The 27,504-nt window shown below is 44.1% G+C and overlaps 1 protein-coding gene across 1 annotated transcript in view; it reads left to right on the top strand.

Moving 5' to 3' along the window:
- The window catches only part of KLHL4 (kelch like family member 4), a 60,212-nt gene extending 33,725 nt beyond the window's left edge, over positions 1-26,487 (top strand). The window contains exons 4-11 of the mRNA XM_063141936.1: positions 491-687; positions 5,512-5,724; positions 7,506-7,692; positions 18,109-18,333; positions 20,053-20,215; positions 21,170-21,382; positions 23,208-23,379; positions 25,957-26,487. Coding sequence (XP_062998006.1) covers positions 491-687; positions 5,512-5,724; positions 7,506-7,692; positions 18,109-18,333; positions 20,053-20,215; positions 21,170-21,382; positions 23,208-23,379; positions 25,957-26,016 — 1,430 coding nt within the window. The 3' untranslated portion in view covers positions 26,017-26,487. The remainder of the gene's footprint in view (positions 1-490; positions 688-5,511; positions 5,725-7,505; positions 7,693-18,108; positions 18,334-20,052; positions 20,216-21,169; positions 21,383-23,207; positions 23,380-25,956) is intronic.
- The last annotated feature ends 1,017 nt before the right edge of the window (positions 26,488-27,504 follow it).

Genomic DNA, 27,504 nt, shown 5'->3' with positions numbered 1-27,504 from the left:
TATCATTTTGGTTTATTTTTTGTTGTCCCTTCCTTTTGTACCACAGTTTGTATTTAAAATGATGTTTTAACCTTTTTACAATTTTACATTTTAGATGTTTTATTCATTTAAATCCTCATGCAACATTTTCTGTTTACAGAGTGGATTTCAAATTGGTTATTCTCTGTAGGTCACCCCTGATGAAGGAGCCTTTCATTATGAAACATGTTGCGTTCAATAGGGTGTTTTTTTGTTTTTGTTTTAATTGGCACCTTTGAGAACATGTTCTGTTTTTCCAATCCATCTGCTTTGGTGCTTCTGTTTTGTTATTAGTTTGGGATTTTCAGTGGAACCGTGGCATGCAGGAAGGTGCATTTAACCCTTTCCTCCCCTGCTGTGGGGGACGACTCCCATTGATATCAACAATGCTTTCTCTGAATTGCCCAACCCCCTCAAATAATCTCTTTACTTGCATATGTCTTGTTTTTCTTTTTAAAATCACATCGCATAGGTGTCTTGGAACTAAAAGAAGATACTATCGAGAGCTTGCTAGCTGCAGCTTGTCTTCTCCAGCTTTCGCAAGTCATCGAGGTCTGTTGCAACTTCCTCATGAAGCAGCTTCATCCTTCAAACTGCTTAGGCATCCGGTCCTTCGGAGATGCTCAGGGGTGCACAGAACTTTTGCAAGTGGCGCATGTGTACACTATGGTGAGGACGAGGACGTAGGCTCTTTGGAAGTAACTGCTAGAAAGCTAGGGCTCACCTAGGCCACAGCCTGACCTAACGTTTATCCTGGGATCATCCAGGGTTCGCCCCTGCCTGAGCACTGAATCCCCTGTGTGTCACTTAGATGAACAGTTTTGACCCCTGGACGATCCAGGGATAAACCTTAGGTCTAGCTATGGCCCCACACTGAGCAGAATATTCCACTATGAAAGTGGTATGAAAGTGGTAGATAAAAGGCAGGAGCCACACTACTGCTTCATAGCAGTATTGAAATGCATTGACAACTGTTGGGGCCCATTACACATGCCATATACTGCTTTCATACCACTTTCATAGTGCTATATCCTGCTTGGTGTAGTGTGTCATGGACCCCATCAGTTGTCAGTGCACTTCTTTACCACTATAAAGCAGTAGTGTAGATCCTGCAGTGCACTTCAATACTGCTATGAAGCAGTAGTGTGGCTCCTGCCTTTCATATACCACTTTCCTACCGCTTTCATAGTGGAATAGTCTGCTCAGTGTAGATGAGCTCCTAGACTAGAGAACCCGTGAGATCTGCAACAAAATGTTGCAGCACAGAGTGTTCTTCTTCCATGCCCTCTTCCAGGAGACTTCATTCCATTCTCCCATCCTATCTGGATTTCCATCCCTCCCCCATTCCCCTAATAGCCAGTATTCTGTAACTATTGAGGAGGCTCAATCTTCATTTTGGGATTCCACCTCCACATTGGTTTGAAAACAAGGTGCTTTGTACTTCTATAAACCTTGAGGTTCCCCTATGTCTGCCAAAACTTCCTTCTTGTGGGTGTGGCGTGAGTGCTGTTTTGGCTCCATACGCAATGGCACTCATGCCTGTTCATCGGAAACAGAGGGAATGATGCAGGATGGGGGGATGGTTTGTGAAAGGTAGTAAGGAGAGGAAACAGCAGTAGGATTGTTTGGTGGGTTCCAATTAGCATTAATGTCCTTCGTTTACGCAGAGGCAAATGCTTAAGGAATTTGATCTTCAAATGAACTTGGACTGGACAGCCCTTCGAACTGAGGACACCTTCAAACAGAGAACTGTCCTCTGCAAAGTAGGACACAGGGCTACCTTACGCCATAGTGGTAGAATGGACCATACTATTTCAATATGCAGGGAGCTAGGAGAGGAAATCACATTTCTGATGCTTCCCATGGTGTGTGTGCTTAAATAAGAATGCCTCCCTACGTTAAAAACTTGCTCCAAAACCTCTGCAAAAAAAACACAATTGCCAACACATGGAATGGGCTAGAACTTTCAACCCTGGTGTGTTCGGTGTTTTTATTGGCAGGAAGGTTTTCCTTTCACAGGGAAGCGATTAAAAATGAAAGCAAATGCCACCCTCCCCCAACCTGCTGCTTGATGTGGTATCATCCACACTGCCCCTCACCTGCTGTTTGCATAGCTTCCAGGCCTTATCAGTGCTGGTGCTGTGCTCTTGATGGAAGGTGTGCCAGGAACAAGAGCTCAGCTGCCTAACTCCATTTAATGTGAAGGGTTTTTAATCTGCGTCTAAGCTAATCGATTAGTCGCACCAATCAAAGGCGGGCATGCTTTCCGCTCTTCCTTGTCATCTTTTCAAAGGGCAAAGAAATGGCTCCCACCCTACCACCTCACCTCAAGACGATAGAGCAAGCAACAGACAGACCCCCTCCCTTCCAAACATCAATAAAAAGATGTCAGTTGAAAAGAAGGAGACAAACGTTTGTCTTGGCTGGATTTAGATTCCTTTGGTGGCATGGAAATGGCAGCTGCATTCTCAGAAGGGCAGCTGTCTAAGGGTGGGATGGGAAAGTGGAACTATAGAATATATGGAGAAGAGACCCACCCTCCTCTCAAAAGAGATATTCTGCGGAGCAGCAGAGAGCATTGCTTCGGATACTAATCCGTTGCTAACTCAAAGCAGGGGAAAGAAGAATAATCGGACTGTCAGATGAGGGAGGAGAGAGCTTGCTGTGAAACTAAATCGAAGTATAAATATTTCAGAGGAGAAGGTCTAGCAGAGCCATGCTTGCTTCTTCAAATGCATAAAGAAGGCACAATTACTGGGGCCCCTGAGTGTGAAAGGGAAATGATGGCAGGTTGGGAACAAGTTCAAACTAAGATGCTGATTAAGCCAGAAGCTGATTAGAAGCTGCCTCGTGAAGCTAACGGAGAGAATGTTCATGTTCACGGAGCCTACCAAGATGGGTACATCCAGACCGCACAACCCTTCATCATAAGAACATAAGAAGAGCCATGCTCAATCAGACCGAGGGTCCATCTAGTCCAGCACTCTGTTCAGACAGGGGCCAATCAGCTGATGACCAGGATCCCACAAACAGGACCTGAGTGCAACAACACCCTCCTGGCTATGTTCCCCAGAACTGGTGTATATAGTGGATATATAGGCTTATTGATATTGATACTGCAGGCAGTATCATCAACTTGCTATGTCTCAGGGGTGGGTTCAAAGCTGCTCGTTTAATCCATAGTCGGCTCATAGAATGGGGTTGTAGGGCCCTTTCTCGTGGAGGGCTATGGAGTCCACACACCTTCACTTATACAGAACTAGGAAGTGTTTAGACATTTGTATCTGAGGACCAAAAGAGAGATGCAATGCGTGTGTGTGTGTGTGTGTCTGTGTGTGGTCTACTCCACAGATCCCCATTTCTTCCCCCAGGGTTCTCCTCTCCCAGGGAACATAAGAGCAGCCCTGATGGATCAAGACAAAGGTCTACTTCAGGGGTGCAGAACTGAGGCTCAGGGCCAAATGGCGCACCTGGGGTCCTAATATGCCCCGCTGGAGTTCACCAAAGAGCCGTTCCTCTTCCTCTTTCCCACAACCACTAATCATTGGGTGCTTCCTGGCTATTATGCATCCCTCCCCATTCTAAAAGTTAGCATTATTATTATTATTTGTTCAGTTTATATCCCTCCCTTCCTCCAAGGTGTGCAGGGAACCTAACAACCCATATAAAACCATACAGTCCTCTCCTAAGGCTACCAGCAGTAAGAGCTTTAAGATAAAACATGCAGGTATGTTTGATATTCTTGGCCCTGCCTCTTTTGCTTTTGGCCATGCCCACCACTGGAATGCAGCTCCCAAGAACTTCTCCGGAATGGAATCTGGCCCTTGGGCTGAAAGGGTCCTGCAGCCAGAAGTAGACCCAGGTTGGAAGCTTGGAGGAAGGGAGAGGGCCTTTTCAGTGGTGGTCCCCCAATTATGGAATGATCTCCCTGACAAGGCTCGCCTGGCACCAACATTATTATCTTTTCAGTGCCATGTCAAGACTTTTCTCTTCTCCCAGCCATTTAACAGCATATGTTGAGTTTTATAATAATAATAATAATAATAATAATAATAATAATAATAATAATAATAATAATAATTTTATTTGTTACCCGCCTCTCTGGATCAAGGCGGGGTACAACACAAATAAAAACACCATAAAATACATAAAACTAATTCAAATATTTAAAACCAGTGCATCATTAAAAGCAATTTAATTGACCCAGAATAGATAGATATTGTATGTAATGGGTTTGCTTTTTTGTTGTTGTTGCTTTTTATGGTTTTAAATTTCATATATTTGTTTTTTAATATTCCATGTTTTAATCTTCGTAAACCACCCAGAGAGCTTTGGCTAAATGCAAATAATAATAATAATAATAATAATAATAATAATAATAATAATAATAATAATAATATACAGGGCAGAATCAGCAGGACAGGGGAGAGGAAATGCCCTGTGCCCCTCATTCCCCATGATGATCTGAACAGCCGTGGGATTGGAACCACACTTTTGCCACTGAAACATCTCCATCAGCCCTCTGTCGCAAATGGAAACCCTGCCCTTGAGTCTCCAAAACAGACCCAAATGCCCAGCAAGAAGGCCTTCCGTTTCTTTTACCTTTGTTATTATTGATGTAGACTATTAACAGTTTCCTGCCTGGAAATCTTGCTTCCACAGATAAAATCGTTTCCTATAAACAGCTTGTGCTATTTTTGACATTTACAACGACACCCCCATCTTCCTATTTGCTTAGCATCACAAAGAGCAGGAAGGAGTGAGGCCACCGTCTCCTTTATCACTCCCAAGAAATGTAGCTTTCTCTCCTTGCCTTTTCCTTTTCAATGTCTATTCACAGTGCAGAGATGCTTAAGAAAAATAGTGTACTTTAGAGGATTGTCTGTTTCTGTCCACGCCTGCTCTAGACCACAACTACTATACAGTACCATCAGCTCTAGACCACTGGCTGCATATTGTTAGCAAAGATTGCTAATTCTCTCTTCTTTTATTGATTATTTATAAGCCATTCCAGGAGAGGATGGGGTTTTTTTGGGGGGGCGGGGCGGCAGCAAAGTAGTGGAATAAAATGCTTTAAATAAGTAATTAAATAAATAATTGTGTACAAGCTCTCGTTTAGGAAAGCTCATCTTCCATCCCCATACAATTTCAAGGAATGCAATTTAAAGTTACTTATTTCTATGAAGAAAAATAAGTTTGGCTCAATCCTAAAACTTCCTGCACCAACAAGAAGTTTAAGATTAGCTGGATGATCAATTGTGACACCATTGCAACATCTCAAACCATTCCCTGGAGATTCACCAGACCTCTAGCCAAAGAAGCCAGCTTGGAATTTGGAAAATTGAGTGTATGCAGGTGTATGCAGATATGCCATTTATAACAACATGTTACCCTCTCTGAGGCTCTAGTATCAAGCTGGATAACAAGCAATATAAGTGAACGAATGAATAAAACGCAAATGCACTGTTAAGTTATTTTTATTTCCCTCCTTAGGAGCACTTCACCGAAGTCATAAAAAATCAGGAATTTCTCTTGCTGCCTGCCGGTGAAATTGCAAAACTCCTGTCCAGCGATGATATCAATGTTCCGGATGAAGAATCGATCTTCAAGGCATTAATGATGTGGGTTCGACATGACTTGCAGAACAGGCAGCAGGAGCTGGGAATGCTTCTCTCTTACATAAGATTGCCCCTGCTCTCCCCACAGGTGAGTCACCACATGCGCCACTGGGAAGTGATGCATTGTGGGAATGGGAATTCTAGGGAAGTCCAGAAAAAGTTTTGTGGGGGCCTTGAGTAAGAGTTTGAAGGCATAGAGATAAGGAAAAATGTTCCTAGGTGTCAATTCCTAGGTGGAAACACACCATTGACCATGGTTCTATAGCTAGACCTAAGGTTTATCCCTGGATTGTCCAGGGGTCAAACCTGTTCACCTAGCTGACACGCAGGGGATCCAGTGCTCAGGCAGGGGCGAACCCTGCATGATCCCAGGATAAACCTTAGGTCTAGCTGTGGCCTAAGAATCAACAGAGGGCTGCTACTCTTTCCCTGCATCTGTACAGTAACAGCCCTGTATACCTGCCACTGTCAATTAATTCAATGTAATGTTGAAAGGCCAAAACATCTACAGCATGACTATAACCCTTTGTGGAAGGGAATAGGATTGCCAACTCTTGACGTACAAAAAGGGAGAGATCATAGCCTCTCTCTGGCCCTTTCTACACCTAAGGATTATCCCAGGCAAATGGAGGGATCATCCCTGCCTGCTACCAGGATCCCTTGTGTGTCATTTGCATGCACAGGGATGATCCTGGGATGATCCTGGGGAAAAGGCAGGTGTAGAAACAGTCTCTCTCTCTCTCTCTCTCTCTCTCTCTCTCTGTGTGTGTGTGTGTGTGTGTATGAGGGAGAGAAAGAGAGGTGAACCTCAATTGCTATATTCACATAATTCTTCCATCCAGACATTATCAGAGTGCCTTAGGATCAGACTATGGGAAGTAACTGGGTCCCATACAGGTGGGGAGATGTTTTGAAGCAAGGGCAAGAAGGTTGAAGCTGCAATGACAGGGAGTCACTGGCCTGGTTTGCATGAGCACATGGCTTCTTTAAGCCACAGTGGGTTGTGGTGCATGCCAGTGGCCATTTTGAATATGCAAATTGCAGTGGGCATAAAATCAGCCCATGGTTTGTCGGTGGTTTGTTAACCATGCCAACAATCCACCCTCATTGGGTTTGGACTTCAAAGTAAGCCATGGTGACCATCCATCATAGCTTGAATATTCAAAATGGCCATTGCCATGCACCACTACCCACTGTGTTCTAAATAGCCGTGGTGGGCTGTGGTGATCATGCAAACTGGGCCAGTGTAAAGTTTCATGGGTTTCCTGTGGAGAAGGCCAGAGAACAGGTTTGTGAACCACCAGCAGCCAGCATAGTTAGGCATCTACTGGAGCTCAGGGGGTCCACTGCTGACCTGCTAACTAGATCACCTCTCCCTCAAATTGCAGCAGAATGCCACCATTTTGTTCAACTCTAATACACACACTGTCTACATGATTTCAGTCATGGCTGCTGCCCAACTCACTCTCCCGTCCCTCTTTTGACCAAGTCCTGGGCCTAATCTACACCAAGCTGGATATTGCACTATGAAAGTGGTATGTGGTATGTGTCAATGGGCCCCAACAGTTGTCAGTGCACTTCAATACCGCTATAAAGCAGTAGTGTGGCTCCTGCCTCCATATACCGCTTTAATACCGCTTTCATAGTGCAATATCCTGCTTGGTGTAAGTTAGGCCCTGGTGTTGCAGAAGAGGGAAAGGAGGAGGAGAAGCAGTTGCAGCAGTAAGGAAGAGGAGTAGTTCAGGTGGCTGGTTCAGGGTTGCACTGATATTGTGATGCCCAGTGGCCCATAAAAACCAAGCAGTCCTAGATAGAAATAACCCTCTGACGATTTCAGTAGGAATTGAAAGACTTCTTTGTGTGTCCCAGCTATTAGCAGATCTGGAAAACAGCCCCATATTTACTGATGACCTGGAGTGCCAGAAACTTCTCATGGAAGCCATGAAATACCACCTGCTCCCAGAAAGGAGGTCAATGATGCAGAGTCCTCGTACCAAGCCCAGGAAGTCCACCGTTGGCTCGCTTTATGCTGTGGGGGGCATGGATGCCACCAAAGGTAAGCCCACCATCTGACCAAGTGGTCTCTGGCATAGAATAGGGTGACCAACTGTCAGGATTTCCCCGGATTTGTCCTGGTTTTTGTTCTTTCCATGGTGTCAGGGGGGATTTTCTATCATTTTCAATAATGTCCTGGAATGACACACCTTCCCCTTTAAGGCTGCCATTGGCATGGCAGGAGGGAATGACATGCTTTCTTGAGGCACATCATTCCCCCACCCCGAGCTCCAATTGAGGTCTTAAAGGGGAAAGTGGGTCATTCGTGGACATTATAGAAAAGGCCCCAATTGGAGTGGATGGTGGTGGTGCAGAATGAAATCCTTTCCCCTCCTCCACTCCAATCGGGTTCTTTAAGGTGGCGGGGGAATAACGTACTTTCTGCAGGACTCAGAAAGCTGCTTCCCCACACACACACACTAGGTGTCCTCTTTTTTGGTTTCCCAAATATGGTCACCCTAGCATAGAAAAGCTTAGGACACACTACATTAAGCCTGTCTTTAAAGTCCAACTCTTAGGGCCAAAACAGCCATTACTGTGAACCCATGTCTAGCAGCTACGTCTTTTTCCCACCTTCATTTTTACTCTAGAGTAGGTGCAAGCCCCCATCCAGATTTTTTAAAATTTTTAAATCAATTTTTATTGTAAGTTTCAACCAAAGAAAACAATAAAACAAAACAAAAATTAAAAAATGCAAGTGCAACTACATTCTTACAACATTCTTAAAAAAGGAAAAAGGAGTAAGACACACAAAAATGGTGTGTGGGGGGGAGGAGTAAATTTGGTGCTTCGTTAAACTCATCATTTCATTGGAGGTTTTGATTTTCTTGTCTTTTTAGAACTAGCATTTTTGTGGGTTGAGAAAGTGAAGCAGAGAGACGAGAAAGGATGGCTAGCATGAGTTATAAATTGTGACATTGTGGCTGTTAGAACTGTAACGGATGTCAGGGTCCACTTGACAACCCTGCAAGGTAGGCTCCTGGACCAAACGTCCTGAACTCCCAGACAACCCACCTCTCTAGACTTGTCCACAACCGGGACTAGCCAGATGTTCAGGGAATAACACACAGACGCACATTTAGGGACCAAAGCAAATTTATTGCAATCACTAAAACTAACACATAAGGCCTTGGTCAGTAAAACAGCCTCTTAAAAAGGGAGATGAGGAAAAAGGAAGTGAGGAAAGAAGGTGAGGAAAAGCTCTAACAATTAGCCGTTACCCCAATAAACAATCATATGTCCCCACACCCAGCCAAAGCAACGACTAGCCTTCTCCAGAATAATCAAACACGTTAAAACATAAAAAAACCTTTCTAACTCCAGGCAACCCCTTTCCGGTTGCCCTGGACCTGATCTTCCCATTTGACATAAGCACGCATCACCTAGGGTGACCATATGACCGGATTTGCCTGGATTTGTCCAGGTTTTTTGATGACAAATCCGGGAGGGGGAGGAGAAATCCGGATTTTTCCAAAGAGCAGCTCTAATGGGAATTAACAAAAATGCTTATAACTCTGTCATTTTTTTAAGATAAAGACATGAAACTTGGCACAATGGTAGCTCTTAGGAAGGGCTTTAGTCCTACCAAATTTGAAACAGATCCGTTCATCCATTGATTTTTTTTTAGGATTTTTTTTAAAATTGAGGTTTTAAAATTATTATTTTTAAAACTGTCATTTTTAAAGATAAAGAGCTGAAAGTTGGCACCATGATAGCTTTTAGGTAGAGCTTTAGCCATACCAAATTTGAAACAGATCTGTTCATCCATTGATTTTTAGGAATTTTTTAAAATTTGAGGATTTTTTTTTAAATATTATTTTTAAAGATAAAGAGATGAAACTTGGCACCATGATTGCTCTTAACAAGGACTTTAGCTATGCCAAGTTTGAAACAGATCTGTCCATCCATTGAGTTTTAGGATTTCTTTTTAAAGTTTGAGGTTTTAAAATTATTTTTTTAAAATGACATTTTTAAAAGATAAAGGGCTGAAAGTTGGCAGCATGATAGCTCTTAAGGAGAGATTTAGCCATGCCAGGTTTGAATCAGATCTGTTCATCCATTGTTTTTTTAGGATTTTTTAAAAAAAGTTCAAAGTTTTAAAATTATTGTGTTTTAAAACTGCTGGAGCCATATCCTTCAAACTCAGGTTGTCAAACCTCCTCTTTGGGGTTTTGCATATTGAGCAGTTTCAGCCCTTGGCATTAAGAGGATCTCCAGTCTTTAGGTAAACTGCCACAACACCCACCCTACTGTTAGAGTAGAGAAACTTGTGACAATTATACACAAGCTTTTTTAAAAAAATGAAATTAAAAAAAGCCAGCCAGTCATCCGGCCGGGCAGTAGCAAAGCCTGTTAACAACAACAGCAGCTTGCAATGAGTGAAGACACAGTCAGAAAAGATATTTGAGGGAAGGGGAGACTGTATCACACAAAGCACAGCAAAAGCTTCAAAGTACAGCAAAACCTACAAAAGTAGGAGTGAGTGAAGTTAATTTCAGATACATTGAATCTCTCACTTGTTCTTTATTTCAGTGATTTTAACATTAAGATGTTATGTAGAACAGATTTGTCTTAAATGTGTGCTGTAAAATCAGACATGTGACCCAGGCTATGTTCGGGTGGGCACGCCCCCTTGGTGCTGGACACACCCCCTTGGGGGCCAACCATGTTGTCGTCCTTTTTGGTTTCCAAAATATGGTCACCCTAGCATCACCAAGGAAGATGGAGGGTCTTCTTCATGGGGCTTTTTATCTCTTCGTTGGACCCCCTGCCCCATGACCCTTACCAACCAACCAGTGCCCTTCCTGGGCTTTTGCCTACCCCTTCCCACAGGGGCTAGGCCCACCTCTTTTTCCCACAGCTGAATCCCGTTAGTTTCTCCACCTCCCTGATAATCTCCAGGTGCCAGTGGGAGGCAGATCCGGTCAAGGCAGGCAGCCACCAGCTCCCGCCCTCCCCACCCGAGCCTGGCACAGCAGATTTGAAACAATGAAGCATACATAGAGGGCAGGTTTCATAATCACATAGCAACAGCTTAGAGGCGCAACTTTGCTCCCCTATCCTTCACAAGAATAATGGGGGCGAAGGGAAGGATAGTAGAAGGGGAACACAGCACAATTGTTTCGGGGAATTCTATTAGGAGTTGGGGTCTCCTACCCACTCACCCTTTTCTTTATCTCGATGACAGGTTGTTTGCACCTCATTTTTGTCCTTCCCTGTTACTCCTACATTTCACACAACTACTAGAACACTTGTAGCATGAATTTCTATAACAGTAGAAATTAGGGACGGAGACGTAATTTCTTCAGTTCACACTTGAATGTGGATTTACTTAATTTTGCACTTTTGAATCAATGCACAAGTTGAAACTCTGGCCCTTTCTGCACCTAAGGGTTATCCTAGGAAAATGGAGAGATCATCCCTGCCTGCTCTTGGGATCTCCTGTGTGGCATTTGGAGGCAAGGAACGATCCCAGGACGATCCCGGGGGGAAAGGCAGGTGTAGACAACTTCCTCTGTTACCCTTTAGAATGTGCAGTTTTGCAACAACAAAATTCCCCAGTCAAAATGTGTGTACATACATGCATATAATACGGAAGCATGTATAGAACAATCTATATCCTGTTTAAAATATCATCACACGATGCATATCTTTGGAAAAGTGCTTGCGAAAAAAATGTCTGTCTGAGGCGAAAGTCACATAAAACTGCAAACATTAAAAGAAATGTACACAAAAATGCCTACTAATTTTCATGCAAACTTTTGAGATTAAAATTTTAAAGTACAGGAGAAACCATACTTAAGTTTGGAAAAATTCTCAACGTTTGGAGTGAAGCAAATTTGAGGCCATGGCTAGATGAGGGGGTTGCAGGGCGACGACCTCACGATCTTATGATCGCGAGATCGTCGCCCTCGTTTACACGTGGTGCGCGACATCGCGGCCACCATTTTGGATTTTGGGTTTTAAAGGGAAAGGAGCGCATGAGCGCTTGTGCGCAAATGGTGAGTTTTTTTAAAAAAGAAATTTATAGGCCTGGTCTAGCCATGGCCTGAGATTGGAAAAAAGAGAAACAAAGAGAAACCCAAACTGATAAATAGAAACCAACCATCCCTGGGAACAGTAATCAAACTTCGAGAAATATAATTCTGTAGCACTGACACCAGTAGTGCTTCAATAGCAAGTGTTGACTCTGGAATGGCCACTCCTTGTTTGCTCAGATTTTACAAGGCACATCACATTGAGCTTTTTTAGATGAGATTTTTATTGTGCGCTCATCATTCTTCACTCCTGATTCTTTATGAGAGCTTTAGGTATTGCTGCCACCATCCAGTTTCTCTTGCATTTTTTAAAAAGCAATTTTGCAGGGTTTTTGTTTTGGAGGCCGGAGAATCCAGTATTTCCCCCCAAATCAAATCAAATCACTAATCCCTGTGTCCAGTTATTATGTTCTACCACACTGCCACCTAGAGGTTATGTAGTGGAAAGCACGGAAAGTCAGGGCATAACTTCATGTATCGCCCTGATCTTAATTCTGCACCAAAACTGGAAGTAGAAACCGTGGGCTGAACAGGCTTGTCCAGAGAAGCTCATTTGCATCAAGGCAATTTTTTTCCTGTGTTCCCCCTGCAGTTCTTCCTTCCCTGTTGAGAACTTACAAAATTCCAACTTTTTTTCCCCCTGGGGTGGGGAGAATGGAACAATAGCACAATCTCTTCAGGTATAGATCACCTCGACGCTATTCTCCCATCATTCTGAGGAGGTGTGTTTTTGACATTTGCAGTGACATTTGAATTGGTTAGAGTGACAGCAAGGGATTTGGTTGGGTGTGGAGGACAAAACTCCTAGGGACAACCCAGTCTCAAAACCTGCTAGACTTCACCAATCATAAACACATTTGGTAAGTGGAGCACATCCCTTGAGACTGTCCTGTTTGCCTTCACTAGACAACGTTGTGCCCTAGGCAGAGTTAAAAATCTGTCCCACTTGCATTTTCTGAGCCAAAATTACCTGCCATTTATACAATAGTATGCCTATTTTTAACAGCAGAGAATATACTTATCCCCCTCTTCTGCAAGACCTTTAACTTCACAACTACAGTGTCCCTGTCCCCCTCCCCCACACCGGCCAAGGAAATATTCAAAGAGGTAGTAGCGTTACTTGCTATTGCGGAAAAAGTGACTGAGATTGGATGTTTGAACTAATTTCATACACAGCGTCTTGTTACTGTGCTGCATGTTGTTATATGGAATTAATATTAATGTCATCCAGTTGTAGTTGCTCACGTCTTTACTAAGTCAAGTAACACAGTACTTTACATCCTCAAGATTAAGGGAAAAAATGCTTTGGAATGCATTGAATTTCTTGCAGAATCATAATGGACACACAAGATTTCAAAGTTGAAACCCCAATCCTTAAGATTATTGCTCCGTAACTATAAAATTAAGCGGTCACTGGTTGAATGAATTGGAATTTCACAGATAGATTTAGCAAGACTCTAGTTTACCTTTACATTCCTGTTCTCCAGAGTTTGTTTCCACACTAGCCCCTTTCTTTAGAATTGCAATTCTTTGTCTATTCACCTTTCTTTTTTTCGTTCTTAAATCCAGTAGATACCAGTGTTCTGGTTGAAGTATGCTGTGGTAGAAAGCATCAGCGTTTCATTTTCTCAAGTGTATTGAGACTTCAAATTTCCTCCACAATTCCCGGGGTCTAGGAAGCCACCTGAAATTGTAACTTGCAAATATGAATCGAAAACTTGAACGCCAATGTGAAAATTAACATGCTGGGTATTTAATTAACCCAATGCCTAGATACGGCTGACTAAGGTGCCTTAGAGAGGTCTAGAAACAGGGGTAGTGATGAAGCTGCCCATCATATATGTTAACCAGAGGCCACCTGATCAGAACATGGGCAGTGCTGGCTTCAGGCTTGGGGGTGGGAACAGATGCCTGGGCAAGATGTTCTCAGCAGATGCCCTTCTGCCTCCTCTACCCATTCACTTTCCTTCTCCCCCCTGGACTCAATTTGTATCACTGCCCAGAGGGACAGCACAAGGCGGATCACACTGGTCACTGCTTGGAAAAGGCATGTGGACCAGCAGTGACATGAAGGAAGAGGAGTAGCAGGGCCAGGAGGCACCAAGGGTCGCAATGGCTGTCCCGCAGGGAATGTGGGCCTTGGAAGGTGCCCAAGGATGCCTACCTCTGATGCTGGACCTCAACCTGAGCCTCCATAAGCCTTTCATTTCATCCCTTTTCCTCTTTAATATCTACACCAGGGTTGTACGATGTGTGGCCCATGTCCACATGTGGCCCCTTCCTCCCCCTGTTGCCCCCCAGCACTGTTAAATCAATTAAAAGGGCATCTGGAGTGGCCATTTTGACCCATATTGGACCACTTTAGTGCTCCATAGCTTCAACAGAGCACTAACTGGATCAAAATTAGCACACAAGCAAGCAAATTTCGACCCTTTGGGTGCTCTGTAGCCACTCTGGACACCATTTTTTTTTAATTTTTAATTTTATTTTTACTTTATATTTTGGTACCATATGGGGGAGGGGAGGTGCAGCCCACAGGGGGATCTGGTGGGGGGTAGAAATGGACCCAGATGTCCCATAGTTGCCCATGCTTATTTATTTATCTATTACATTTATATACCGCCCCATAGCCGAAGCTCTCTGGTGGTTTACAAAACAGATATACAAAATTTAAAACCACCAAAAGTATAAAAAAACAACAATATCCATTTAAAACAACTATTCTCAGGTCAGTTAAAAACTCAGCATGTGCTGTTAAATGCTGTTAAATGCCTGGGAGAAGAGAAAAGTCTTGACCTGGTGCCAAAAAGACAGCAAAGTTAACATCAGGCAGGCCTTGTCAGGGTGATCATTCCATAATTGGGAGGAGGGGACCATTAAGAAGGCCCTCTCCCTTGTTTATTTATTATATGCTTGGTCTACATGAAGCCATTGGGTGAGGTAATTTGAGGGACTGGGGTTAGGTTTCTATGCTGAGACTACACAGGGTTCTCCAAGTATCAAGAACTATTTCCTGACTATTAGTTCCTATAGATGAAATTTCTACTAACCATCCTGGATTAATAACTAGCAATGTGCCTAACAAAGAGTTGGTTGGCTGGTAGCTTTAATAATATTTTATTCATAAACCCCTAAGAAAGGGAACCAAGAAATAAATTCTGCTGGTTTGCCAGAAGGTGATGTGAGAATGTCACAGTCGCTTTCTGACGACCTTGCTTATTGGCTAGAGGCTAAACAGAGCTTTTTGAGAGGCACCTACAGCCCACAAGTGATTCATAGAAGTGACTCATAGGAGTCACAAGTCCCTAAATAGTGCAATTTTTTGAGACATGGGTAACTAAGCACCTAATTATAATGCTAGAAAGGGAAAAAAAATCATTAAGAATATTCATACACAAAGGAGAAATGAAAGAGCTGAGACATCCTGGGCTTATGTCCAGCCAAACCTGAATTGTGTAATATTTTAGAGCCCAGAAAGGCAAAATGAACACCTGAGCAAGACATAAGAACATATTTTAGATGCTACATGCACACCTAGATGCTTGAAAAAAATTGATATTTGGGAATTCCGATATGAACTGAACAGCAAATTGGAATTCTTTGCAAGACTCCTGGACTACCATGTGGACTTTTGCATTTCCTGAATGTTCCGATGAAATCCTTGGCTCAAAATATGTATTGAGATAGATTATTCCTAGCTACAAGATACAATTAAATCCTAGGCAGGGATGTGCGGATTTTGCAAAATCCGTTCTATCTGCATTTTGCAGATTCTCAGGTGCCTTTTGTTTTATCATCTCCGCATTGACAGAATCAGTCCCCCCTTAATTTCCAGGTTTTGCACAAATTTGCATTTGTGGAAATTCACTCCTGTGAAAATGTGCAAATCCAGGAACGCCTCCTCCCATATGTACCTACCCGGACCTTAAGATCATCTACAGGGGGCCTTCTCCATGAGCCCCTGCCAAAGGAAGTGAGGCAGGTGGCTACTAGGAGGAGGGCTTTCTCTGCTGTGGCACCCCGGTTGTGGAACGAGCTCCCCAGAGAGGTCCGCTTGGCGCCTACACTGTACTGCTTTCGTCGCCAGCTGAAGACCTTTTTATTCACTCAGTATTTTAACACTTAATTTTAACTTAAATTTAAATTTTACTATTTTAACTCTGTATTTTAATCCTATATCAACTTTGCTGTGTGGTTTTATCCTGGTTGCGCTTTTTATACTGTATTTCGTAATTGTGTTTTAAACTGTTGGGTGTTTTACTGTGGTTTTAATTTTTGTGAACCGCCCAGAGAGCTTCGGCTATTGGGCGGTATAAAAATGTAATAAATAAAATAATAATAAAATAAATAAAATCCAGCAAAATGTGCAAATCCCCACCACCACAATGCAAATGTTATGTTCAGCTTTTTTTTTTTTTAATATTTATTTTGCTAAAATTAAATTTGGGGAAAATTTGGGAAAGTAAAACCTAACAAAACCAACCAACCAAACAAAGAAACGAATCAAAGCAAAACAACAGTTTGCAAGTCTGCGGAATCGGTGTGCCTTGGGAAAAGCTGGGTGCTGTGGAATCCATGGGCTGGATTCATAGAAATAGACTCATTTGATTCTGGGGCAGATTTCTTTGACACTCCTAGTCCTAAGCATTCCTGTGGCGATACCCACCTTTCTGTCCCTTAGGTATGTCTGAGGTTTGTATGTCTAGTGAGTGTGGAATGTTTGACTGAGTGGGTGTGGCTAGTGATGCAGTGAGAGAAGGCGAGGGAGGAGTATAAATAGGTTGGCTGAGGGGATTGTGGGTTGTAGTTTTGAGGTTTGGTTTTAGTCTGGGAGTTTTAGTCTGGCTTGTGCTTCGTGAGAGTGTTTGGTGTGAGGAGTGAGAAGGGGTAGAATTTTAAGGGACTTGGGATTGTTGTTTTGAATATAAAAATATGCAGGTTTGATCTAAATTGAAATACTAAAGATTTGTTAAATTTCAATAAACTTAACTTTGTGTTCTTTTACCACAAACCACATGTCAGCTCTGATTTATTACCTGCTATATTACCCAGTGTAAAAACATCTAACAATACACCTGCAGTTCAGTACCTCATCAATAGAACCTATTTTCCAAAACCCTTTACCTTGTTCCCTCACATATAGGGAAAAGGTTGTGTTGTTTTTACCCTTTCCTCAGGCTTTTCCAGAGGTGGTGCTTGGCTTGAGAAGGGTGTGCTAGGCAAGGCCTTCTGGGTGAGTTCGGTGCCGTCGCAATTCCTCACTCCAAATTATTAATCCTTCTCCCCATTCCAATTATTTCCCCCCTTTTTTATTGTGAACATTAACAAAACAGAACAAAAATACACTGTGAAAAACAAAAACAAAGGAACATCACATATATAGGAAAACTATCATTTTCCATCAGAAAATTCCAACTATTAGCATGTAGTTCATTTTTCATAATCTTGCTATTGACCACTAGCAAACATCATACTGTACATTCTAAACATTTATCTGAATCAGGGGTGAGCAGGAAGGAGATTTCCAGTTGTTTTGGCCTTCCTTTTAGGGCTGTGCACCCACCCCTTATCCACTTTGGAGGCTGGTTCGGGAGTTGCCCAACCTGCCTTGGCACTGAAGCTGAGGTGAAATTTGGGCCCTCCAAGGCAACTCAGACTTTTCTGGGTGCTGACTGCACAGCTGGGCTGCACAGCTGACACCCAGAAAAGTCTCCCCTTCCCCACTTAACTGGTGCTGCCTCCGCCCTTGTGTCTGGCGGCTTCCCCTGCTGCCGCTGCATAAGACCGGAAGTAGGCCGCGGCTTATGCATTGGTGGCAGCGGAAGCCTCCCCTCCCCCTTCCTCACTTACCTGCTGCCTCTGCAGAGGCGGAGGCAGCAGGTAAGGGACCCGCTGAGGGCCATCTCCAAAACGCTGAGGTGGCCTAAAGCTTCGGAGCCAATTGGCTTTGACTTTGGGCTGCCTCGGGTTTCACCAGAACTGGCTTGGATTCAGGGCCTTGGTCTGAGGTGGAGCACAGCCCTACTTCCTATCTATTGGCCATACTGGCAGCCAAAACATCTGGCAATCTACCTTCTGCCCACTCCTGATTTAAACAGCCAAATTGTACATTTTGCACTGAGTTTAGATCTCCTAGTCATTTTAACTCCCATCAGCCCCAGGCCACCTACCAGGAATGCTGGGAGGGATCCGAATTCCAAAATATCTGGAGGACACTTGGTTGGGGAAGGTTATTCTAAAAAACAAGAGAATGCTTCAAAACCATGCTTTTAGCAAACTAATTAATTGCCGCACCAATTAAAACTCATTCTGCTGACTGGGCAAGAGTCTTGAGAATTGGAGATGCCTCCCATCAGATTTACATTTTATATGTTCAACAGGCACCACCACAATCGAGAAGTATGACTTGAGAACAAATAGCTGGATACAAATTGGAACGATGAATGGGAGGCGGCTACAGTTTGGCGTTGCTGTGATTGACAACAAGCTTTACATCGTGGGAGGAAGAGATGGTCTGAAAACATCCAACACCGTCGAATGTTTCAATCCAGTAACCAAAGCCTGGACTGTGATGCCTCCGATGTCAACCCACAGGCATGGCTTAGGTAAGGTTGACAGAGCATTTGCAAAATTATTCTCTACTTAATCTGGCAACAGACAGGTCATTGCACAATAAGCATCTGCTAGCAACTTGGTGGTTCTCCGGGGATTGCTAATTGTGGGCTGCTTTGTACAGTATCCAACAGGACCGATCAACCTCTGCTGGTTTTGCTGCATTCACAGGAATGATCGCTCATGCAATGGGGTGTTCTTTCTCCTAAAAAAATAATGGAAATGACTGGAAAAGCACCACTGACCTGCCTCATTGTGAAAACAAGCATTTTCACTCATTCTGGGTTATTTTTAGGAGTGCCAAAGCTTCATTGCAGGAGTGGTCACACCCACGATGCAATAGATATTAGCCATTCTCTTTAGCAAGAGCCATTTCTTCCATTGCTTCTTGAAAAAAGCAAAATGCTTAGGAACCTAGGAAGCTGTCAGACCTTGGTCTATCTAGCCCAGTATTGTTGACACTGACTGGCAGCAACAGCTCTCCAGGATTTCAGGCAGGATTCCTTTCCTTGCCCTACCTGGAGAAGCCAGGGATTGAAACTGGGACATTCTTCATACAAATCAGGTGCTCTGTCACCCTGAGCTATGTCTCCTCTCAGCTCACCTAAGTGAACCGGCCACCATGGGTCCACCATCACTGGAAGAACTTGCATGGCGTGGCTCAAACCCAATGCATCTGATCTGGAGTTTGTGCATGAAAAAGACTTGTGCAAGAGGGCTTCCTAGTCCTGTCCTTTCCTGTTGCAGCAGAGTGTTGTATTTCAGCCTGAACTATTATATTACACTTATAATAGTTATACCCCTTATTGTATTTATTTATTTGATTTGAACCCTCCTCTCTACCAAGAAAAACAGCAATCAAAGCAGCTGTCGATCCATTGGGTGGACAGCCAGGATACAAACATAATACACAAATGCATGCTATTAGGAGTGCCTACTATTAGCTTCGGCTGATATGCCAGCTGCGCCCCTTCTTGGAGTTGGAAGACCTAAAGATGGTAGTGCACGCACTGGTAACTTTGAGGCTCGACTTCTGCAATGCACTCTACAAAGGGCTACCTGTGTGCCTAGTCCGGAAACTTCAACTAGTTCAAAATATGCCAGGCTGGTCACCGGTACACCTAGGGGTGACTATATTACACCAGTTTTAAAATCTCTTCACTGGCTGCCGATTAGTTTCCAGGCGAAGTATAAAGTGTTGGTTATCACCTTTAAAGCTCTACATGGTTTGGGTCCAGGCTACCTGCAGGATCACCTTCTGCACAATCTGCCCCGCACACTCAGGTCCTCTGGGGAGAACTTCTTTCAGCCAGCCAAAACTAGGCTGACCACCATTACTCAGAGGACCTTTTCCTCTGCTGCTCCCAGACTGGAACGGCCTGCCGGAGGAGATTCGTCAACTTAACAGTCTTTTAGCATTTAAGAAAGCTATTAAGACTTATCTCTTCCAGCAGGCCTATCCAGTGGAATTTTAGGATACTTTTAGGGTGCTTTTAGTATGTTTTTAGGAAGTTTTTAGGAAGTTTCAACAATGTATACTGTGTTTTGATTAATATTTTATACTTGCTGTTGTTCCCCGACTCAGTCAGGATGGAGTGGTGATTTAGAAATAAAATTATTATTATTATTATTATTATTATTATTATTATTATTATTATTAACAATATTTATTGGTCTTCTGCTTGCCTCCCACTCTCCCTTTTCATCCTAAGGTGTAGCGATGCTTGAAGGACCCATGTACGCTGTGGGAGGCCATGATGGCTGGAGCTACTTAAACACAGTCGAACGATGGGACCCGCAGGCCCGGCAGTGGAATTACGTAGCAAGCATGGCGACTCCGAGGAGCACTGTGGGCGTTGCAGCACTGAATAGCAAGTATGTATGACTATCAAGGTTCTTTCTATGACCTGGGCCCCTTGAGCAACTCCTTAAGGATCTCTACTTTCTTAAGTAGAGATCCGTCTTTCTTTTTACCTCCCCCTTTCTAGTAACGGCGGCTTTAGGCTGTAGACATGGGGTGAGTGACACTCCAGACACTTGTGGCTTAACAGAACAGTTTACTAGTTAATAAGAACAAGCAAATTACACTTGAAGGTATTTAGTCAATAGAGCTGATTGGTCAAAGACATTAAAATAAAATAAAAGTTGCAAAAATGGAAGTTCTTTTATCCTAAGGTGCACCTAGACTTCTTCAAGCTGCATCTTTCTGCTCCTTCCTTATGGTCTGGTCTTTCTCTGGCTCTTTTCTGGCTGTCTCTCTCACTATACCCTATTCCCACAAAACACAAAATACTGTTCCAACTTTGAAGAAATGAAACTTAACTGGAGAAATAAAACTTAACCAGGGAATAAATCTTGATCGGAGAAATGAAACTGTTCCTCTGTGGAATACCCTTTCCCAACAGAACACTCCACCCTCAAGTCTAGTTTTCCTAGATTCGGGCCATGGACATTGTTTTGGTTCCTACTGTGACACCCAACTCGATCTGCAGTGAGTTGAGTCTGTTTGTAGTTTTCCCAGGAGTTTTACGTATTTGGGGGAAGCTCCTGAAATTTGCACAAGTCTCTGAACAGTTTGCCCAAACTATGATTGAATTTGTACAAATCATGCCATGGCCGAATTTGTGTAATTCATTCAGATTTGGCCATACTTTGCATAAATCCGACCCTAATTGTTCCTGGAGTTTAGGGGAAAGCTCACAAATGCAAAATGAGTTGTGAAGTTCCATTGAGTGAAAAAAAAGAGACAGGTTTTCTAGTGACAGACGTCCCTATATTAGACAAAACGCTGATTTGACCACTTCCTCCTCCTGTGGTTGATTGCTGTAGGTTGTACGCCGTCGGAGGGCGAGATGGCAGCTCCTGCTTGAAATCCATGGAATGTTTTGACCCCCACACCAACAAGTGGAGCATGTGTGCTTCAATGTCAAAGCGGCGAGGAGGAGTCGGTGTTGCAACCTATAATGGGTTTCTATACGCGGTAGGAGGCCACGATGCTCCGGCTTCTAACCACTGTTCTCGACTTTCTGATTGCGTCGAAAGGTATGGCACAAAGATGTTTAATTCTTTGCCATCTTTGATGTGCTACGAAATCCACCTTTTAGCTTTCAACAGTATACTGGGATTTGTAGCAACTATGTAAGGACTGCCTTGCTTTTCCTTGGGATGCTTACTTGATGTCCTTGAAATGGAAAGGGAATAAGGAATGGCTGATTGACATGCTGCATTGATCTCCAAATTACACCGCACCTCTGTTATTTTACTTAGTAGAATGTGACCACCAGCAAGATAGGACTAGTTCATGAGTCTAGAGAGCCCTCTAGTGGCTAAAGAAGGCATGACCAGATGCCCTGATTTTCTTTCACTACTCTGTACGTGAATCTAAACTTCCTAATGGAACATTTTCAGCCCAAGTTTGCAAGGGCATGGTGGGTTTCCCAAAATGGCACTACTCATTTGCTGCCATCACCACCTGTTCTTTTACCACTCTCCATTTCAGCTTGGTGTCATCCCCCCTCCCCCAAAGTTCCATCAATTCCTTCCTCTCCAGGCAGGAAACCTTTCTTCTTTTTTCTACCCTCACTTTGATGTCATACTGAAGCCAGATCAGAGTGAAGGCAAAAGTGGGGAGCAATTTTTCCTGCCCTTACTCTGATTTGGCTTCAAGGCTATGCCATCAGAGGGAGAGCAGGGAGGATGGGTTGGAAGGAACATTACGGCGAAATGGCATGTCCCACCAGCTGAGAAAGTGAATACTGTTGCCAGTAAGTGGAGTGAAAAATCCACATTTATGCACATTCCCTTTCTTGACCAGCAAAATCCACCACCATTTCACAGCCTGTACATGGGATGGCTAAATTGAAGGGAAGCATTTCAGTTGACCTATGTTCTAATAATTATTTATTTATTTATTTATTTATTTATTTATTTAAGTATTTTTATGCCGCCATTCAGCCAAAAAAGGCTCTCATGGCGGCTTACAAAAGTATTTCTTGACAGTCCCTGCCCACAGGCTTACAATCTAAAAGACATGACACAAAAGGAAAGGGGATTGGGAGGGAGGAGGAGGAGGGGGAAAAGGAAAGCAAATTCAGGCACTACAATCTTAGTTGGAAAGTTCAGCAGTTACAGGAGACAGCAGGAGGGAGGGGGCTCTCAGCTGGAGCTGGACCCAGGCACGGTGGAGAGATGCCTGGCTGCTGCTTCCTCCCTCACTGGTGGCCTCTGCAGAGACAGTTGGGAGCAGGAGGGAGGGGGCTCTCAGCTGGAGCTGGACCCAGGCCCGGTGGAGAGGTGCCTGGCTGCTGCTTCCTCCCTCACTGGTGGCCTCTGCAGTGACAGTTGGTAGCAGGAGGGAGGGGGCTCTCAGCTGGAGCTGGACCCAGGCACGGTGGAGAGGTGCCTGGCTGCTGCTTCCTCCCTCACTGGTGGCCTCTGCAGTGACAGTTGACAGCAGGAGGGAGGGGGGCTCTCAGCTGGAGCTGGACCCAGGCCCGGTGGAGAGGTGCCTGGCTGCTGCTTCCTCCCTCACTGGTGGCCTCTGCAGAGACAGTTGGTAGCAGGAGGGAGGGGGCTCTCAGCTGGAGCTGGACCCAGGCACGGTGGAGAGATGCCTGGCTGCTGCTTCCTCCCTCACTGGTGGCCTCTGCAGAGACAGTTGGTAGCAGGAGGGAGGGGGCTCTCAGCTGGAGCTGGACCCAGGCCCGGTGGAGAGGTGCCTGGCTGCTGCTTCCTCCCTCACTAATAATTGCCATAGAGACCCATAAAAACAGATAAACTTACTATGGGTTTAGAAAGAGAAGTATGTTTTTTTTTAAAAGGTAGTCTTAAATTATTATTGGTTAACTTTGTCGGCAAAATATTCTAGGTATGACCCCAAAACAGACACTTGGACTACTGTAGCACCTTTGAGTGTACCTCGGGATGCTGTGGGAATCTGCCCTCTTGGAGACAGGTTATATGCAGTTGGTGGCTATGATGGACACACCTACCTGGACACAGTGGAATCTTACGACACACAAAACAACGAATGGACAGAGGTAAGTTTTACAGAGCTAACCTTTTCTTCTCCATCTCTACCATGTTCAGCTGCTCAGAGATGGGTTGTTCTCTTCAGTGACTCTACTTGTTCTTAGGAGTGGGGGAGAAATCCATGTAGTTCACATTTTAATAAAAATGTACACAATTTTGCACTTTCTAACAAGTATGACAATGACAACTCAGTTATCCTTTGAATTTTGTGCTTCTCCAAATTTGGCAATACAGCTCTTCCATCAAAAACACATGTAAGAATGCACAAATCTGGGGGGGGGGACTTTAAAAGTGCATTGTATTAAGAAAATTGTTTGCAAAAAATATGAATATTATGCAAATAGGCATACAAAAATGCATGTATTAGGAGAAACGTACACAAAAATGGTGTAAGCATTTTCTTGTGAACCTAAAACAACAACAACTCACAGTTTGTGACAACCCAGAAAAACTGTATAAGGGCCAGCCAAAATGCCACAAAAGTTTGTGTAAGTGTCCAAGTTCTTCAAAACTCTTCACCTGCTGAGGTGGCACAAAAAGCAGAGGATGGGGGGGAGGAACAGAAAACTCCCAAAATTAGACCATATGTTGTGGCTATGAGGGATGCAGTTTCGCTCCAGTCTCAACATGAGGATTTGCAGACTAGGGCAGGATCTATGTTACTGCTTAAAAATAACAGTAGTGACAATTGTTGTGGCCCAGAACACACTCCATATACAGTTTTCAAACCATTTTCAAAATGTTATATCCTGCTTGGAGTAGATCTGGCCTGAATGAACTAGTCACTGGTAAGTGTTACATGTTAGGCCTCATCTTGAGTATTGGATCCGGTTCTGGGCAACACACTTCAAGAAGGATGCAGGCAAGCTGGACGTGTTCAGAGGAGGGCATCGAGGATGATCATGGGTCTGGAAACAAAGCCCTATGAGGAGAGACTGAAACAGCTGGGCATGTTTAGCCTGGAGAAGAGAAGATTGAGGGGAGACATGAGAGCACTCTTCAAATACTTCAAACGATGTCACACAGAGGAGGGCCAGGATCTCTTCTCGATCCTCCCATAGTGCAGGACACAGAATAATGGGCTGAAGTTACAGGAAGCCAGATTCCGACTGGACATCAGGAAAAACTTCCTGACTGTTAGAGCAGTACAACAATGGAACCAGTTACCTAGGGAGGTTGTGGGCTCTCCCACACTAGAAGAATTCAAGAGGCAGCTGGACAACCCTCTGTCAGGTATGCTTTAGGGTGGATTCCTACATTGAGCAGGGGGTTGGACTCGATGGCCTTATAGGACCCTTCCAACTCTACTATTCTATGATTCTATGATTCTATGTATCAGATTACACTTACCAATGAATTATGGGATAGGAAAGCAATGCCTACTGTCTGTTTTTGAAAACATAATGCTTATAAAATGGATGCAGATTCTCTTGCTCATAGCCTGGATGGATCCTCCTCCAGTCCATCTAGACTTAATTCCAGCCAGCACAGTTGAAGAGCCACATAGTGTCAACGTTTCTCTGGTACTTCCTACAAATAACTCAATAACTGAGATCTGCCTCTTGTCTGAAGTGAAGCAGACAGAGAGATATGACAGACCTTATATTAGCAAAGTCGGATATCAAGTTTAGGTGGTGCACTAGGTAAAGAAAAGTATGGCTTAGTGGTTGGAGGGCATGGGGCATTCAGTGCAAAATCTCTCTACAGGTGGTAGAAAATCATCTCCCTCTGGTGGTAGATTCTGCCCTTTGCAGGCGAAAGGGGAAATAATGAGACGAGACAACTATATATGGTATAAAATTTGGGCGACATGTATTAAAAATCTGCAAAGGGAAACTGGGCGGGGCCTATTCTACGCCAGCCACTAGCTAGGCATTATATTGGGTGAAGCATTCTATGTCTGGTGAGTGGCATCAGATGATCACCACACCCAGGCCATACCCATTTTGGGGTGGGTAGACTGACCCATGCCACTCACAACCTGGGTCGCACAACACCGGATGGAGTGATGAGAGTCGGCCTCACAAGTGGCCTTATCCCCCCACTGGGGCCACTCGACCCTTAGCGGAAGACCTCAGGTATCACCTGACACCAAACAACAGTGCCACAGAATGATCACCATCCCTTTCTTCTAAGCGTGCCCGCCCTACCAGCCTGAGCCAAATGCGCCCAAATTAACCAGAATCAGAATTTTAATTCCTGAGACACTCTCTCCCCACTTACAGTGTGAAGCAGGTGAAAGGACGCATAGCCCAGGCCAATCAGACTATGTGCCAAAAATTCCTACTTGGCCCCCTAAAAGGGTGAGCAGGTAAAACCCACACTGCCTACAGTGAAGGAGCTGCGCTTTGAAGAGCCTGACAGGCTAGGCCCCACTGCCCTATATAAGTGTGGTTGCCCAATCCCCAGCCCAATGGCGCCAAATATCCCCCCAATGGGGAGGGAGCACGTCTCTCTTCCCCTTGCCTGCAACTACCTCTCCACGGCCAGGACGCCGTGGAAGGGAATTTCCAAAGCACATTAAACAATCAACAAGCCAAACCAATGCAATAGAAGAAGTTAACTAAGCACCTTCTGTTTTATAGGAAGTTCCGGTCAACATAGGAAGAGCTGGAGCCTGTGTTGTTGTTGTAAAGCTGCCATGACGGATGTTTTCGGGTGTGTAATAATACATGAGCACAGCTCCACAAAGCAGCATGGCAGAAGAGGAGGAACTGCATCCCTGAAAGCTACTCACATGGCTTTCGTTACAGAAGGAGAAACGAAAAGGATGAGCCACTGTGGAACTGAAGCATGAAAACAGCATTTCTCTGCATTCCAAAGACAAACTCAAAAGATCTTCACTCATCGTGGTGATGTTAACCTCTGTTCATAGGCAAGAGCTGGGTGCACATAGTTTCTTCAGATAGGACAGCACAATTCTAAACTGGGGCAGGGGATCACCTCATTTTTGTGTCAAGAACAGTCAATCGTGCAGCTCCAAAGGAATCATGGTTTTTTTGTTGTTGCATATAATTGCTTTCTTGCATAAACAGTACACCTACTTCTTGGTTTGGGGAAGTAGGATAAGGAGTCATGATGTTCCTGAGCCTTCACCCTCTCACCACTGTCAAGTCTCTTTGTTTACTCTCTATGCTCTATAGCACAGCGGACATCAGTATCTGGTATCATTGGGCAGCTGCAAGGGACCCAGCACCTTGGCAGGGGTCACTGTTGATGCCTGCCCTGGGCCCCCCCTTCATTTTATTTTTCTGGCCCTGCACTCTAAGCAGCTGGAACTAGCTAACCTTTTGATTTCTCACTATGTCCTTGATTTAGCGTGGTTCTGGGACGCTGCAGAAAATTAAAAGAGTGTCTCAACTGAGCTGCTCAACATGGCTCAGAGCACAGCCACCACAACCAGGCAGCCTAGGAAGTTGCAAATCAGCAAAGCAACAGCTCATTGAGGTTCACCAAATTCCACCTTGAAGCTCATTTGAAATTGTGAGCTTTGGGGTTGTTGTTGTTTTTTGCACAAAAAGTTGTGCAGATGTTGAGTGCGTTCTCCTCCCTCCCATGTTTGCATTGATTGTGAGTGCATTTTTGAAATGTATGCATTTTCTCCCAATGATTAAAGTGTGTTTGTGTGGGTGAAAAGTATGGATTTTTTCACGGGCATTTTTGAATGCCTTTTTTGTTGGTGTTCTGCGAACTGCATCAAAAATGTATAGACTTGGGTCCATATTCAGTTCCAGGAGGTGAAAATTAGGTAAATTGTGTTCAAAAACAAACTGAAACCAATTTCTCATACATCCTTTGGTTCACCCTGCTTCTTTGCCCAGGGCCCTGCCCTGACATTTTTCAAAGCACCCAGAAGCACATGAAACACAAGACCCCCATCAGGGCAAGTCTGGATACATCCTATCAGGTCTGGTCAAGTGGGGTCAAATCCCATTGGATCAGGTTAAGTGTGGCGAAGCCCTTGGTGTCAACTCAAGTCTGGTCCAGTCAGGTTTGTGCTGAATAGCAAGTCAAGGTTAGACCACACAGGCTCTTTTAGTACCTTGGCTAGCTCCAAGTTAGCTGAGACTCAGTCAAGGTAACCTGTTGACTCAGCAACTATCAAGGGCTTTCTGAACCCTTATAAAGCCAGC

The sequence above is a fragment of the Elgaria multicarinata genome, chromosome 15, assembly GCF_023053635.1.
Source record: "Elgaria multicarinata webbii isolate HBS135686 ecotype San Diego chromosome 15, rElgMul1.1.pri, whole genome shotgun sequence".
Lineage (NCBI taxonomy): Eukaryota > Metazoa > Chordata > Lepidosauria > Squamata > Anguidae > Elgaria > Elgaria multicarinata.
Note: the sequence above shows the minus strand (reverse complement) of the source record. Positions and strands in the feature narration are given on the sequence as shown.